Source organism: Symphalangus syndactylus, chromosome 7 (genome assembly GCF_028878055.3).
Source record: "Symphalangus syndactylus isolate Jambi chromosome 7, NHGRI_mSymSyn1-v2.1_pri, whole genome shotgun sequence".
NCBI classification, from domain to species: Eukaryota; Metazoa; Chordata; class Mammalia; order Primates; family Hylobatidae; genus Symphalangus; species Symphalangus syndactylus.
In genome coordinates this window covers 46,797,345-46,811,732 of record NC_072429.2, presented here as the reverse complement: position 1 = coordinate 46,811,732, position 14,388 = coordinate 46,797,345, and the positions used below count along the sequence as shown (strand labels likewise).

The 14,388-nt window shown below is 52.7% G+C and overlaps 1 protein-coding gene across 1 annotated transcript in view; it reads left to right on the top strand.

Annotated features, from left to right (window-relative positions):
• The first annotated feature begins 1,205 nt into the window (after window positions 1-1,205).
• Window positions 1,206-14,388, top strand: part of CYSTM1 (cysteine rich transmembrane module containing 1) — a 100,294-nt gene continuing 87,111 nt past the window's right edge. The window contains exon 1 of the mRNA XM_063642786.1: window positions 1,206-3,621. Coding sequence (XP_063498856.1) covers window positions 3,208-3,621 — 414 coding nt within the window. The 5' untranslated portion in view covers window positions 1,206-3,207. The remainder of the gene's footprint in view (window positions 3,622-14,388) is intronic.

The window sequence follows — 14,388 nt, the reverse complement described above, 5'->3', positions numbered from 1 at the left end:
TGAGGGGAGAGAGGGAAGGCCAAGCAGTTCTGTCTTGGTTCCTTAGAGAACCCTTATGTCATCATGGGCCCGTGGTACCCAAGGGGCATCCAAACCCTGATTCCCTCCTCTCAGTTCTTCAGGGCTTCAGGAGCAAGGCTTTCTCTGAGATGCAAGGTTATTCCTCATTGATACTACTCTGGCCCTAGCTTCGGAGAACTTGAAGAGAGCCAGAGCAGGCCAAGGTAGATTTTCTACTTGGAGGTCAACAGTCTTACCCCTTAGAGCCCAATTTCCATTCAGCACAGCCTAATGTCTCTCTATTCCCTCTGCTGATTTACATGGCAGGTTTATTTAATTAGCCAGAGGTGAGTCAAAGTGCAGCTTGTCCTCAGAGTTAATTAATATTAACTGAGCCACCACACAGTGAGTGATGCCAAGACTGAACTGTGTCCTCTGTATCAGCTTGGGGAACAGACTTCAACCCCTTGCGCCTGGCTGGGGTTGGGAACCGAAGCCAGCCAAGGAGTCAGGCTGATGGGCCTCTGAGCTACTGTGAGGAGTGAATGAGGTCATGCATCTGACATGCGTGAACACAGTGGTCATGTTTACTACCATGTCTGACACATAGCTGGGACTTAGAAATTGATAGCTGTGTTTATAAATTTTGAAAAGGAATGGCAGAGAAAGGTCGCTGGGAGACCATGTTTCCCTTTGGGCCTTTTCCAAGGGAGAGAGGAGTGATGGTAGCAGAGGCCATGGGACACAGACCCTCAGGCGCCGGCACATGAGCATCATACTTGAGTAAGTGAGGCATGCTCCTCCCTGTGTTAACCTAGGCCCCTTGTAGAAGAGGGAGAAGGTGGGAGTGGCTGACTCCAGAGGAATTCAAGCAAAGCACAAGTAAATGTAGTCTTTCCTTTAGCTGTAATTTAACTGCAAAGAAAAGGAAACCTGGCCTGGGCAAAGGAGTATGGGCCTATAGGGTCCCCTGCTAGGCCAGGACCCTCTTGCCCTCCTTTCCTCGTCCCTGTTCCTGTGCACACCAGAACCCCACCTCAGACTTATCCCAGAAGAGTTTTGGCCCTGATCCTTCTTCCACATGGTACTTCCTTGGGCCCCGAGGCAGTGCTAGCCCTCTCCTGTGAAGTGTCCAAAGCCATCACTTTGTGGTGGGATTTGGTGACAGTGCTTTCCCTCTATCCTCTCCCTCCTCCAGGGCCACCACACCTGATAAGCACCTCACAGCTTGTCCTGCTGGTTTGGTTGCAGGGGAGTCCCATTGCTCAAAGCCCTCTTTGTGGTTGCTGGCTCTAAACAGTCAGCCCCTAACTTTCTCAACTCATCATCTCGGCAGCCCCAGTCCTCCCTATGGAAGTGCCAGCATAGCCAGTGCTTGAGTGGGCTTTTCAGTTTGTCTTCCAGGCTTGACCCTATCAAAGGTTGCCTCAGAGTCAGGTTGGGAGGTTACCATGAAGCAGCCCAGCCTCAGAAATGGACAAGCCGTTCTGGAAGCCAAGACCAAGTGGAGAGACATGCCACTGAAACAGGACCCAATGGTCTGTTTGCAGCTGCCAGAAAGATGGCTCTCCTACATCAAACACTAGGACAAGATAAACAGCAGCCCTAAGACCTTCCCTGGACAGATTTGGGCTGGAGGGCACAATGAAGCCTGACAGTTTCATTCTGGGTTTGCCATGGGTTCTATACAAAGCCAGAAGCTGGGTGGGAAGGGAATCTCCCCAATTACCTGAGACGACTTTGGTAGGCAAAGTAAAATGGGAAATGGGGCAGAAATAGACAGCCAGCCTGTCAGCTAAAGCCAGCTGTGGTGAGCCTGAAGTTCGGAGGCCCCTGCGCCCCCTGCTGGTCCCTCAGACAGGCTCCTGCCTTTTGGCTTCCTTCTCCTCAGGGGGCTTTCTGATCCTTTCCACTTGCCTCAGTATCTGGAATGACTGCTTCACCTCTCCCTATCCCCCCTCACTCGTTTTAATCTTTTCAGTTTCGGACATAGCCTGGAGCTGCTCCCTCTACCCTGCCATGACCCGCCTTCTTCCTTTTTTTTTTTTTTTTCTTTTTTTGAGACGGTGTCTCACTCTGTCACCCAGGCTGGAGGCAGTGGCGTGATCTGGGCTCACTGCAACCTCCGCCTCCTGGGTTCAAGCAATTCTCCTGCCTCAGCCTCCCAAGTAGCTGGGACTACAGGTGCGCACCACCACGCCTGGCTAATTTTTGTATTTTTAGTTCAGATGAGGTTTTACTATGTTGGGCAGGCAGGTCTTGAACTCCTGACCTCAGGTGATCCGTCCGCCTTGGCCTCCCAGAGTGTTAGGATTACAGGCATGAGCCACTGCACCTGGCCCCAGCTTCTTCCTTTCTAACAAAAACCTGAGTCTGAGCAAATCTCTCTCTCTCTTTTTTTTTTTTTTTTTTTTTTTTTTTTTTTTTTGTAGTATATGAGCCGACCTCTTGAAGGAGCCTGGAAACCCTGCTTCCCCACCTACAGATATGCCCCTCAGGACTGTGAAAGTGGCAGCTTTCCTCTCCCTGCCTCAGCCATCACTTCAGAGCAGGCTACTGCTGCTGCCTCCCAGAGGGGCTTGCAGCCTCCAGCTCTTGCTCCTCCCCTCTGTCTCTAGCGCTGCAGAAACAGATCTTTTATGGGGCCTTTGAGGTTGGCCCCACTAGCTTTCTCATGACAGCCCTCCACTATGCTCTAGATTGGACCAGGAATACTCTCTTTCTCTTTCCAAATCCTGTCCACTTAGCATGTTCTGATAACTCCAGTGTTCACACCCCAGCCCATCCCCGCCATGCCCTCCGCTGAGGCTCCTGCTGCCAGGCCACTGCTATGCCATTGTCTCCTGAGTGTGTTTGTCTTCTGAGATTGGAAGCACCAAGAGGTCAACATCTTCCACCTCCCATAAGGCCAAGGGCAATGCCAGGCTCCCAATGTGCACTCAAAGGACCATTTTGAATGCTGCTCCTCTCCTAATGATCTCCTGGCCCCACCTCAGAGCTCTTTGGGGTGTGGCAGGGCCGGGGTGTGGCTGGGTCTCCCAAGGCTGTCATTGTCAGGTCACTGCAGAAGGAGGAGAGATATGGGACATTTTCTAGAAAGGGTGAGAACAAGAGGGAGATTGGGTGAGGAAGGGATGACCACTCGGGGAGGAGGTCCCTGGATACTAGTCACCACACTAGTGGAGAAGCCCATGCGGGACTTGGAGGATGTGGATCCAGGGGAAGCCCCCAAATCTCATAGTTGCTTTGTTCTATCGTCTCTCCCCATGCCTTCAAAGGCGGCTTGCCTTCCCAGTTCACAGCCTCCCGCCAGATTCTTGCGTGACCTCAGGCGGCACCCAGTGCTGCTGTGGACAGCTCATTCCGCCGCCGCGGTGGCTACGACGGCTCCCGGCCTGTCCCCGGCGCCGCCAGGGGGCGAATGGGGTGCCCGCCGGCTCCTCGGACTCCGGGCGCTCCGGCACTGCGCTCCGGAGATGCCCGGCCAGGGAAGAAGCAGCTTCCCTCCGCCGCCACAGCCCAGCCGGGCAGAGACTTCCAGCCCCACCCTCAGGCCCTCTCGGTGGCTCTGTGCGCCCAGGCCTAGGGGTGGGGGGCCGTAGGTGCTGCGCGCCCGCACAGGTAGGCAGGTCGTCAGCGTGCCTGGCTCGGCGCGCACAGAGCACTGCCCAGCAGGTCACCCAGCTCCCTTCCCTCCCCTCCGCTGCCCTCCTGGCAGCTCCGGCTCTGCTCTCGCGGCTTCCCAGGTTTTGGGGCGGGTGATTGAGTAGGCCACACCCGGGACACTGCGAATGGAGGACACTGGAATTTAAGGAGGGGACGAGGGAGACGCAGCTCTGTTTCTCGCTGTACCCCCTCACCCCTCCGAAGCAGCCGCGGGCGGTGCGCAGGTCGTTCTCTGCGTCCTCGGGCTCTGGGTTGGGCTGGGTGCAGCGGGAGAGACCCGGGGCGAGCTGCTGGGGGCTGTGTGGCCCCAAGCTGGCCGCGCGCACACGCTGCGCACCTGTTAGAGCGGGCCTTTGCCTGTTCGGACCTGAGCCGGGCCTCTATGACACAGTCCCCCTGGGCGGCGAAACGGCCACATCTAGCTTTAGGTTTGAAAGGAAAACAAAATAGGGGGGGAAAGGTGGGTTTACAGTTGCATACGTGGACTCTCTGGATCAGCTCTTGATGAGGACCAAATATCGGTAGGTCTCTCGGGGCTGCAGCCAACAAGCTGGCAGCTGAGGACAGAGACCTGCTCCCGGGCCTTGGCACTGCTGGAGATCTTTCAGCTTGATGAGATGCAGTTTTCACAGAAAAATTCTGTTCCTTAGAACCCAAGTGAGTCTTTCTCAAAACTGCCAGAGTTGGTGATAAACCTGTGTTAAAAAAAAAAAAAAAAAAAAATCCCCTGTGTGTGCACATACTAGCCAGTATCCACTCCAGGTAAAAGTTTCTACCATTAAGTAAAAGGAAGTTAAGTTTATGTTTAGGAAGTTTTTGAAACAGCACCTCTCTACTTGTCTGCTAGTTAATTTTGTTTTGGTTTGGTTTGGTTAGATTTGGTAGGGTTTTTTTTATTTGTTTTTGTTTTTTGCAACTTAAAGCAAGAATTAAAAGTTAATTCTGAAGGTTCACATATGCTTTGGCTTCAAATCCTAACATTCAGCACAGGTTTCCACATGGGGAGTGCCAGGTCTGACATCTGTGTCAGTCCTTATTTTGATTCAGGGTTGGTTAGATAGATGCTCAAATCATTGAGGGAGGGAAGTCCTGGATGAGGGCACTGCACTGCCCACCAGGGTGTCCATGAGACACTTTATAACCTAAGTGTCTTTCAGACTCTGAGGTGTGGGGCTGGGTTGCAAACTCCAGACATTAAATCTCTTCTTGAGCATCTGGAACCTGGGTCCTAGGAGACTATCTCCTCCTTAATTCATCCAGACATCAAAAGTAGACCCAGCAATTGATCCCATGTTTAGAGGCCCTCAGTGACTCTGCATCCCCAAGGGGAGCCTCATCTCCCAGGACACAGCACTGACACTCTGCAGACAGTACAGGGGATCTACTCCAAGCCCAGGGAAAGACCCCACTGCCACTCCCTCTGTCCTTCAGTTCCCGTATGTGTTTCAGACTGCCTGACCCTGCAAAGGCAAGGAGTGACCTGAAGTCCAGAGCCTCACATGACCACAAGACCCTCAGGTCTAAAGAGTGGCACTTGTTGGAGCTCTGCTCCTGTCCCCACCCTTAGGAGGCTCTGGGAATGGGGTGGGGGAACAGCCTGTGTGGCCATGGCCTCTGGCTCTGGCTTAGACTACTACCTTGCTGCAGTATTGTGTCTTCCTCAAATTTTCTCATAGGTGAGTGCTTACCAGGAGTGGCTCCCACAGAGCTTCCCCATTCACCCAAACCTGCCTGGAAGAGCACCTCAGTTCAGTCACCCAAACCTCACCTCTCACCCTCTTCCAGTTAGCACTGCCTTTTCTCCTTATCCCTGCCAGGGACCCCTTTCTTCCCAGGAGACATACCCAAATTGTGAGTATCCCACACAATTTAATGGGAACCTACTTTGTGCTAGGCACCAGGCCACGGGTTGTGGATGCAAAAACAAATAAGAAGCAATTACTGCCCTCCTAGAGCTTATGGTGTTTGATGGGGAAATTTATTCCTTTATTCATTCATTCACTAAAATGTACACTGAGCACCTACTGTGTGCTACGCCCTGGGGAATGCTAAGTTGTTAGGTAGACAGCGATGAAGACAAGTATAGGATTCTGAGGATTCTGCCATCCTCAGAATGCCGCCGTGTAGATTCATGGTTTATAGGGGACACAGACATTAATCAAACCACTTGGCAAGCAGAGAATTATAAGCCATGATAAAGAGAATCACAGGATGCTTTGAGCACCTATAGTAAGGCCAGGAGATGGGAAGCCCGGCTGAGTGGGAAGGACCATGGGAGGTGCAGGAGCCAGGCATATACCTGGTAGAACTTGGCTTAGTGCTTATCTTTGTCCTGAAACATGACCCTAGACCCTTGAGAATGTCCCTTCCTGTGCCCTATCCCTCATTCCCCACACCGACTGAAGTTTTCAGGCCAGCTAAGGGGTGGGGCTTCAGGCTTGTGCGGCCGCTAAGTCCCAGCCTTCTGTGTTCCATGGGCCATAGGAGGAGGAGCTGGATTGGGGCATTTAATAAAAGAACTCCTAGGAGAGGAGTGATGAGGTTTGACACATTGACATTCACACACCCCACCCACCCCCAGCCTCCACTCCACTGGTTCTCTGGCCTTCTCGTTGTTGTTGTTTTTTTTTTTGAGACAGTCTGTCTCTGTCACCCAGGCTGGAGTGCAGTGGTGCGATCTCGGCTCACTGAAAGCTCCGCCTCCTGGGTTCACACCATTCTCCTGCTTGAGCCTCCCGAGTAGCTGGGACTACAGGCGCCCGCCACCACACCCGGCTAATTTTTTGTATTTTTAGTAGAGATGGGGTTTCACCGCGTTAGCCAGTATGGTCTCGATCTCCTGACCTCGTGATCCGCCTGCCTCAGCCACCTAAAGTGCTGGGATTACAGGCTGGCCTTCTCATTTTTAACGCCTGGCTAGGATAAGTTCCCCACCCCCGTCCCTCAGAAGAGTGGCAGGGCCTGGGCAGCAGAGCCCTGGCCCTGGGAGCCATCCAACAAAATGGCTATTCCAGACGCCTGGTCCTGCCTGGCTTTGACTTATCCACTCTACACTCTGACCTGGATGTGGGTGGGACAGGCTGCTCTGCTTCCAGGTAAGGACTGTGCCACCCACGCAGCCAAAGACCACCCTGGGAATACCAGTACCTGGGCAAGAGATAGCCCCTGCAAGGCCCACCCACCATAGGCTGGCTCAGAGAAGGCTGAGGATCCCTCTGTTCTCCTTGAACAGGGGTACAGGGACCCTCAGCAGGGCGAGCTCCTCACCAGGGTGCCAACCCATGGCTGGTGGCTGGGAGGAGAGTGCTATTGCAATGCTAGGAGCTTGACCCAGGCCTCAGACTTAAGGAGCAAATGTGGCCAGGGCCACCAACTGGCCTAAGTCCTTGGGCGTAGCCTCTGTCTCATGCCTCTTGATCTCACCAGGGGGGATCTCCAGGGTGGCCTGCCTGGGAATGCCTGTCCCTCAGCTGGCACACAAGTACCCATGGCAGTGCCACAGGTTATCCAGCAGCAGCCACAACAGATGAGGCAGCCTACCACCTCAGGCAGCCCTGGTCTCTGTTTTGCTTCCTTTTCTCTTTAGGATGATACTGATGGGGGTGGGATGGGGAATTAACCCTTGAGCTGCTATATGTAGTTTGGCCCAAGCCTAGGACTTTGGGAAGTGCTTTATATCATCGCTTTCTTTCTGTGGCCCTGGCCTTTGCAGATATGGGTCTCTCAGCCTCCCCCCTTCCCCTCTGCCAGACACTCCATATTCAGGGTGGCCACAACACTGGTCTGGTTGCTGCTGAGACCCCAGCACAGAAAAAGGGGCCTCCTCTGCTCCTGGTGTCATTGCCCATGAGCCATTTCTATGGAGTGAAAAGTTTGAGAATCCTCTTTGGAAAGCCTGAAGTGTGGCACCGAGCAAAGGTGTGATCCTTGTTCTCACCTTCCTGGCCCTACATTCATCCCTCTCCATCCTTGCTCTCTAGTTACAGGAACACCCTATGGCCTCCAGGCCAGTGCATTTGGTCCCTGGCTGGCAGGGCTGCCTGCCTGCCTGAGTTTCCCACATGGGAAGATGCAGCAAGACCTCCCCAAGCTTTTGGAAGAGGCAAGGACAGCAGCCGGACCATCTGGCACTCTGGGCAGGGGGTGGGGTCCAGAAAGGGGTGGCAGACCCTGCTCAGAACCCAGTGGCTAGCTTTCTTGTCTCATTTGAGCTCACTGAGCTCCTCTCTAAGGTACTGTAAATGTTAAACAAATTCAGACTCTGTTAGGTTGGACAACATTAAAGTATCCTGGGTAGATGCTTGAAACGCAGCAAGGGGCAGATAATAAGAGTAATACTACCATTTACTGTTCACTGTGTACATGCATGAATTTTATTATATAATCCTTTAAAATTAGTCATTTAATCCCATTTAATTGTTTAATCCTTACAACTCTCTAAAAGATATGTGCCGTTGTTATCCCCATTTTATAGCTTATGAATTGAGGCTCAGAAAAATGAAGTCACTTGCCCAAGGTCACACAATACAGCTAGTTAGGATTAAAATTGGGGCCTGTCTGCTTCTAGGGTTCATACCCTCCATCCCTGCTGCATACCACACTCCTAAGCCCCTGAGCTGGGAGAGGGAGGGGCATTGGAGGAAAAGGGTGGATGCCATGCTGGTCTCTGCCCTCACCCAAGTTCCTTCTGTCTTCACACAAATATCTGCCAAGCCTTGGAGATGATGACCTGAGGGTGGGGCAGTAAGGCCTCCAGATGTCAGGGCAAGGAGGTGGCCGCTCTCCTGCTGTCAGGTTCCATGTTTCCGATGGCTAATAACCCCAGACACCCGGGTTATCAGTCTCTGCTCCCCACCTTGGGCCTAGGTAGTGATTCCAGGGATGTGAACCCCTGGAACCTGGCAGGCAGCCAGCATAAGACCAAGGACAGACCCATAAAACCAGAGGTGCCCTCTGAGTCCAAAACCAAACACAACCACATGCACAGCCGCTCATTTGTTCCAGGAGTTTCCCTTACACACCACGGCCATAAATCCCACAGTACCTATGGCTTCTGCATTGTGGAGAGGTGTGGCCCTAGGGAGGGAGTGAGGTGGGGACAAGGGATATGGAATGGCTGCAAATAGAATGCCAAGCCAAGCCAGACTCCAGAGCTGCCCTCCAGCCTCCGGAGGCAGTCACAGACCTTCAGGAAAGAATATAGCCCTTTGTTGAGTGTGGACAGGGGGAGGGAAGGGGCTTGTTATGTCCTTATAGCCACTCTAAGAAGGTGCTGTTATTGTCTGTTTTCCAGAAAAGGAAACTTGGGTCAAGGGTTCTTAGCTGGCAAGTGGCCCCACTCTTAACTCATCTCCTGTACCACCTCCCTCAGCCCTCATCAGGTTATGACGAGGAGGGTGAGCTTGGGTAGAAGGGGAAGGAGGCCTAAAATCCAGGACTTAGAGAGGAGAGAGGCAGTCTCAGGTGTGGGAAAAGCACTTGCTAACAGGAAGTCTCCCCACTCCATCCGCAGGTAAATAGTGTAACCACCACTCATTGGTCCATTCCATTTGAGCATCTGCCCCATGCAGGTCTTATGAATCAAGGCTCAGAGATGACACCATCCCTATCCATAGGCAGCTGCAGTGATGAGAGGGGACAGACACTTTGCAACACAAGTACTCTGGAGACAGCATAATGCGTGCCAGATCCAGGAGCACAGGGAACTTGGAGAGTGCAGCGGAGGGGCAGCCAATGCCGCTTGAGTCGTGGAGGGGTCAGCAAGGCTCCCTGGAGGGGTCTGAAAGACAGAATAGAAATAAGTGAGGCAAGAGGGATGACGGGTGTATTGGAGGGCTTTCAGGCAGAGGGGACAAATGAGCAAGGCCCTGGGGAGCCTAAGGCATGTGAGGGCTGCTAAGAAAGGCGGGTGCGGTAGGCAGAGGCAAGAGGGGAGTCCTGTGGGTGGGCTGGCCAGAAATCACAGGCCCTTAAGGCAGGAGGAACCTAGCACAACCCTTGGACAATCTCCCTAGGCCAGCACAACCACATCGCTGCGAACTGGACCGGGAACATTCCAACCTAATCGCAGCTCAGATCAGCGAGCTCCGGAGGCTCCACACATTGGGGCCGACCTCCACCCAGGGTGCCTGCCACTTTTGGGTGGGGGTGGGGGCGGGGGGCAGCCTGCTCTCTCACAGGCCAGGCAGCAGCAGGGGCTTCCAGGTCCTCAAGGATTCTCCAGACCCTTGTCTGGAGACCCAGAGTTTTTTCCTCTCCAGCTTCTGGGGCAACTAGGTGGGGCAGAGGGGTGGGTGAAAAGATCCTGCCTCAGGACCAGGACTTTGGTGATCCCAGTTCTCAAGGGCCCCCTGCTCAGGCTGCTATTACCCAAAAGGGCCGAGGGTCAGGATTTCAGCCCCAGCCGGGGCCCAAGCCTGCACTGTTGCCTCTACCAGGTCCAGCCCTGTCCTGCGCCCCACAGAGCGGAAGGACACAGGCCAGGATATGGGCACAACAGCCCCCAGCCCGGAAATGAGTAGTCAGGTGGCCAATGGGACCGCAGACTCTGTTGTCGTGTAATAGTTTTTATTTATTAAGCTTCTTTTATTTAATAAAACATTTATTAAAGCTTCTATTCTTCTATTACACAAACAGAGAGCAGCTCTTTTCCTAAGAGAGTGGCAGGGCATGGGGACAGATGTCTTAAATACACTACCCAATGTCACCGATTTCAACTTGACAATGAAAAGACAGAGAGCAGAAGCCCCTTCCTCTTTATGCACTGGAGCGCTTCCTCCATCTCCTCACCCCTCCCCCAACCCCCTCCCTCCTCCTCTCTCTCTCTCCTTGGCATAAGAAAGCAGGTCTCTGGCATTGGCAAAGAGAAAAGTTAAAGGCAGAGAAGCAGTGAGAGGAAAGGAGGAGAAATCAAGCAGCCTGTAGCTAAAGGGTCCCCATCCCACCTTGCAGGCTAGCCAGGACACCTTGCATTCTGGTAAGGTGGGGGTGGGGTGCTGGGGATGAGGTAGGAGATGGTGACTCTCCCTTGCAGGACATCTGGTCTTCTTGTATCAGGCCCAAGGACCTGGTGTCATCATCAGTGGGACCAGGCAGGGAGGAAGGCTCCCCAGTGGACCTGGCTGACCGTCCCCTGGAGGCCAGCCAGAGTGTGCGTGGCCACGGCTCAGAATTTGTATCAGTAACAGGACCAGCAGCCCCTGCAGCGGCAAGGGAGATCATTTATCCAGTGCTTGCTATGTGTCCAGCCCTGTGCTTAAGTATTTTTCATTCATTATCTTTTTTAATCCAAACAAACCTCAGGAGAGTTTATTAATTCCATTTAACAAATGAGGCAACTGAGGCTCAGAGAATTTAAGAGGCCTCTAATTAGGGCAGTCCTTTTTGCACTCTGCAGCCCATCTGACCTCTTCCTTCTCAAGCCCTGGTCTGCAGCCCATCCTTCCAGAGCTGGAGAGGAGGCAGGACAGCCTCAGGAAGGTTCTACTTTTTCTTTACCCTCACACCCCCCTACTTCCACCTGCCCCATAGCTGTTTAATTCCATTGTCTCAAAAATGAGGGCTGCTTGGGTTTTCGTGGGGAGGGAGCAGACAGCAGGGCCAGCGCACCCTGGCACGTGGGAAGGGGCCTGAGCCCAGCTTGGCATACTGACTGGGCCTGGCTAGCATCGTCGTCCCACACGTCAGAGTAGCCATGGTCGCTTTTGTTAGCTGGGATTACTGCATTCAGGAGGGAGGAGGAGAGAAAGGAGGGGTCCCAGGCTGAGGTGGGAAAGGGAGGGGGCGCCACAAACTCCTAGGGGTGAGAGTGAGCAGAGATTTGTGGCTCAGGCTGGCAAGAAAGACTTGCCAGGGCTCCGTTAGTGGCCTCAGCCCAACTCCAAGGCCCTGGGACTCAGTTACTCCCTGCCCCCAGTGGCTTTCTCTTCCTCCCCACTCCTGCTTGCTCTGACTCCATCATGGCTGGGGCAACTGGGACCAGCGGGAGCCCTGCCTGACTCCCACATTTAGAAAAAGAGGATATGTACTCCACCCTCAGCCCCAGAAAGATTTACACCCATCTGTTGAATCCATGAAAATATAATTGAACAGGAACCCAGCTTCTTCCGAGGCAGCCACTGATCTGTTCCCTCCCTCACCTCCTAGGAGCACAGGCTTTGGAGTCAAAGAAACTTGGCTTCAATTCCCGACTCCTGCTTTTTAACTGTGGGACCCTAAGCAAGTTAGTTCACCTCTCTGGGTCTCAGGTTCCTTATCTCCAAACTGGCAGAATCCTGTGATAAAGGAGCTATAAAAGATAAAACCCTATATAAAAGAATATATAGGCTGAGCGCGGTAGCTCACGCCTGTAATCCCAGCACTTTGGGAGGCTGAGGTGTGTGGATAACCTGAGGTTGGGAGTTCGAGACCAGCCTGACCAACATGGAGAAACCCCGTCTCTACTAAAAATACAAAATTAGCTGGGCAAGGTGGCACATGCCTGTAATTAGCTGGGCGTGGTGGCACATGCCTGTAATCCCAGCTACTTGAGAGGCTGAGGCAGGAGAATTGCTTGAACCCAGGAGGCGGTGGTTGCGGTGAGCCGAGATTGCGCCACTGCACTTCAGCCTGGGCAACAAGAGCGAAACTTCATCTCAAAAAAAGAAAGAAAGAATATATAATAACACTAATGTTTGTCAAGTGCCCATTATGTGCCAGGATGTTTCGTGTATTATCTCACTAAGTCCCCCAAAACACTCGATGAGGTTGGTGTTATTATTATTGCTCCCATTTTATAGGCAAGCAAACTGAGGCTTAGGTGAAGAAATTTGCCAAAGCTGGCAAGCCTTAGAGCTGCAATACGTGCCCAGGACCCAGATAACATAGCTTATGCTCTCAGCTCCCCTGACGTGCTGGTAGCTGGTGCGTCTGGTTGCCCAGAACCACGGGTTTGCACCCTATCCCACCCAGAATGCTGACCCCAGGGAGTCATCCCAGGATCCCTTCATCCCAGGTCTTTTTGAACCCATGGCAACTTCTCCTGGCCACCTCCCTAAGACTTTTCCTCTTCCCCCAGGGCTGGGGCCAGGGTTGGGGGCTGCGACTTGACATTGTGCGTATATGTGTCCAGGTAACGCTAGTGGGGGCAGTAGACCCCAGGAGGAGCCCATGTACTTGGGGTGTGTTTGTTTTTAATCTTCTCCCATCTGACCATTTGACTGGGCCAGGAAGAGCCTGAGGACCCATTGGGTCATCACAGCATTCCCCAGGGGTGGTTGCTTTAAGGGAGGGATTTTCTTGGATAGCTCCTCTTCCTCCTCCTTCAGCTCCCAGTCCAGAAGTCACTTCCTCAGGGAATGTCCTAGACCAGGCCCTGTCCCCTATCACAGTTAAAAAAAAAATGCACTTTTCCCCCATGTTGCTTTGATCAACATCTCCCCCTGTGCTCCAACCCCATGTGCTTCTTGTGAACAGGGACAAGATGACTCAGTTCACCACCATCCCCAGGACCTGGTGAAGCACCATGTGTGTTAAACAAAGGAATGAACTAGTGGGCTTGCCTGGGCCCACAGTGTCCCAGGAAGGCTAAGAGGATGTCCCCCCAGCAGTGATTGCAGCAGAGACATATCTGACCTCTGCCAACAGGAGAGAGGAACAGGCCCTACCAGCCTCAGCTTCCTAGACCAGTTCATAAGAGAAATCAAACCCGGAGAACTGCCAAGGGGCAGGTACCAATGGAATATCCTCTCAGCCCCAGACCCCTCACCTCAGCTGGTACCTGCCTGGAGCACTTGGGCTACAGCCTCAGTGAAGGTTCTTTTTCCAACAGCAGCAGCAGCAGCAGCAATAATAGTAATAATAGTAATGACGAATATTCCCGGAGTGCTTACTGGGTCCCCAGCCCTGGGCTAAGCATCTTCCATGAATTATCTCTCAGAGCCCTCACAGTGGCCTTAGAAGATAAATGCCATGTTTATCCCCATTTTGCAGATGAGGAGACAAGCTCGGAAAGGTTGATGTGTGCAAAGTCGCCCAGCACATGAGGGGACAATGAGATCGTGAAGCCAGGTGGCCAGAGCCCAGACCAGATGTCTTAACCCCAAAGCTTTTCTGCCTCTGGGGCATGGCTCTCTAATGTGATAGTCTGGGCCAGGTGCAGCCTGCTAAGTGGGCCTACCTGAATTCACACATGCTGAATTCTCAGGGACCAGAAGCCCACCTCCACCCCCATTGCTCAGTAGGGCACTCATTGATTTATTATGTTGACAGATACTTACTGAATACCTACTATGTGCCAGATACTCTACTAGGCACTAAGGACAAATTAATGCAACAAAACTAGACCCAGTCCCTGCTCTCGCAGAGTATATTCTAGTGGAAAATAATCAAACAAATGTGTCCAGTTACAAACGGATACATGCAAAGAAGGAAAACTAAAGCTGGCTCTGAGGGAGAACAGGGAAGGCATAATTTAGACTGGGGGACCAGGGACGTCCTTTCAGACGTGACGTTTATACACTAACACAACCCATCAATCAGCCAATTGATTAATCCAGGCTAGAGAGGCAGTCAGGGTTCCACCTGCTGTGACTTCCGGAGTAAATAGGTTTCCCCTTGGTTTTCCACCCCCATTCAAGGAAAAAAAATAGGGCTGCAGTCCACGGCCATTTTGCCGTTTGCTAAGGGAAGAGTCCCTAAGATTCCAGATTCCTGTGACCTCAGAGTAAAGGGTGAGGGAAAGTA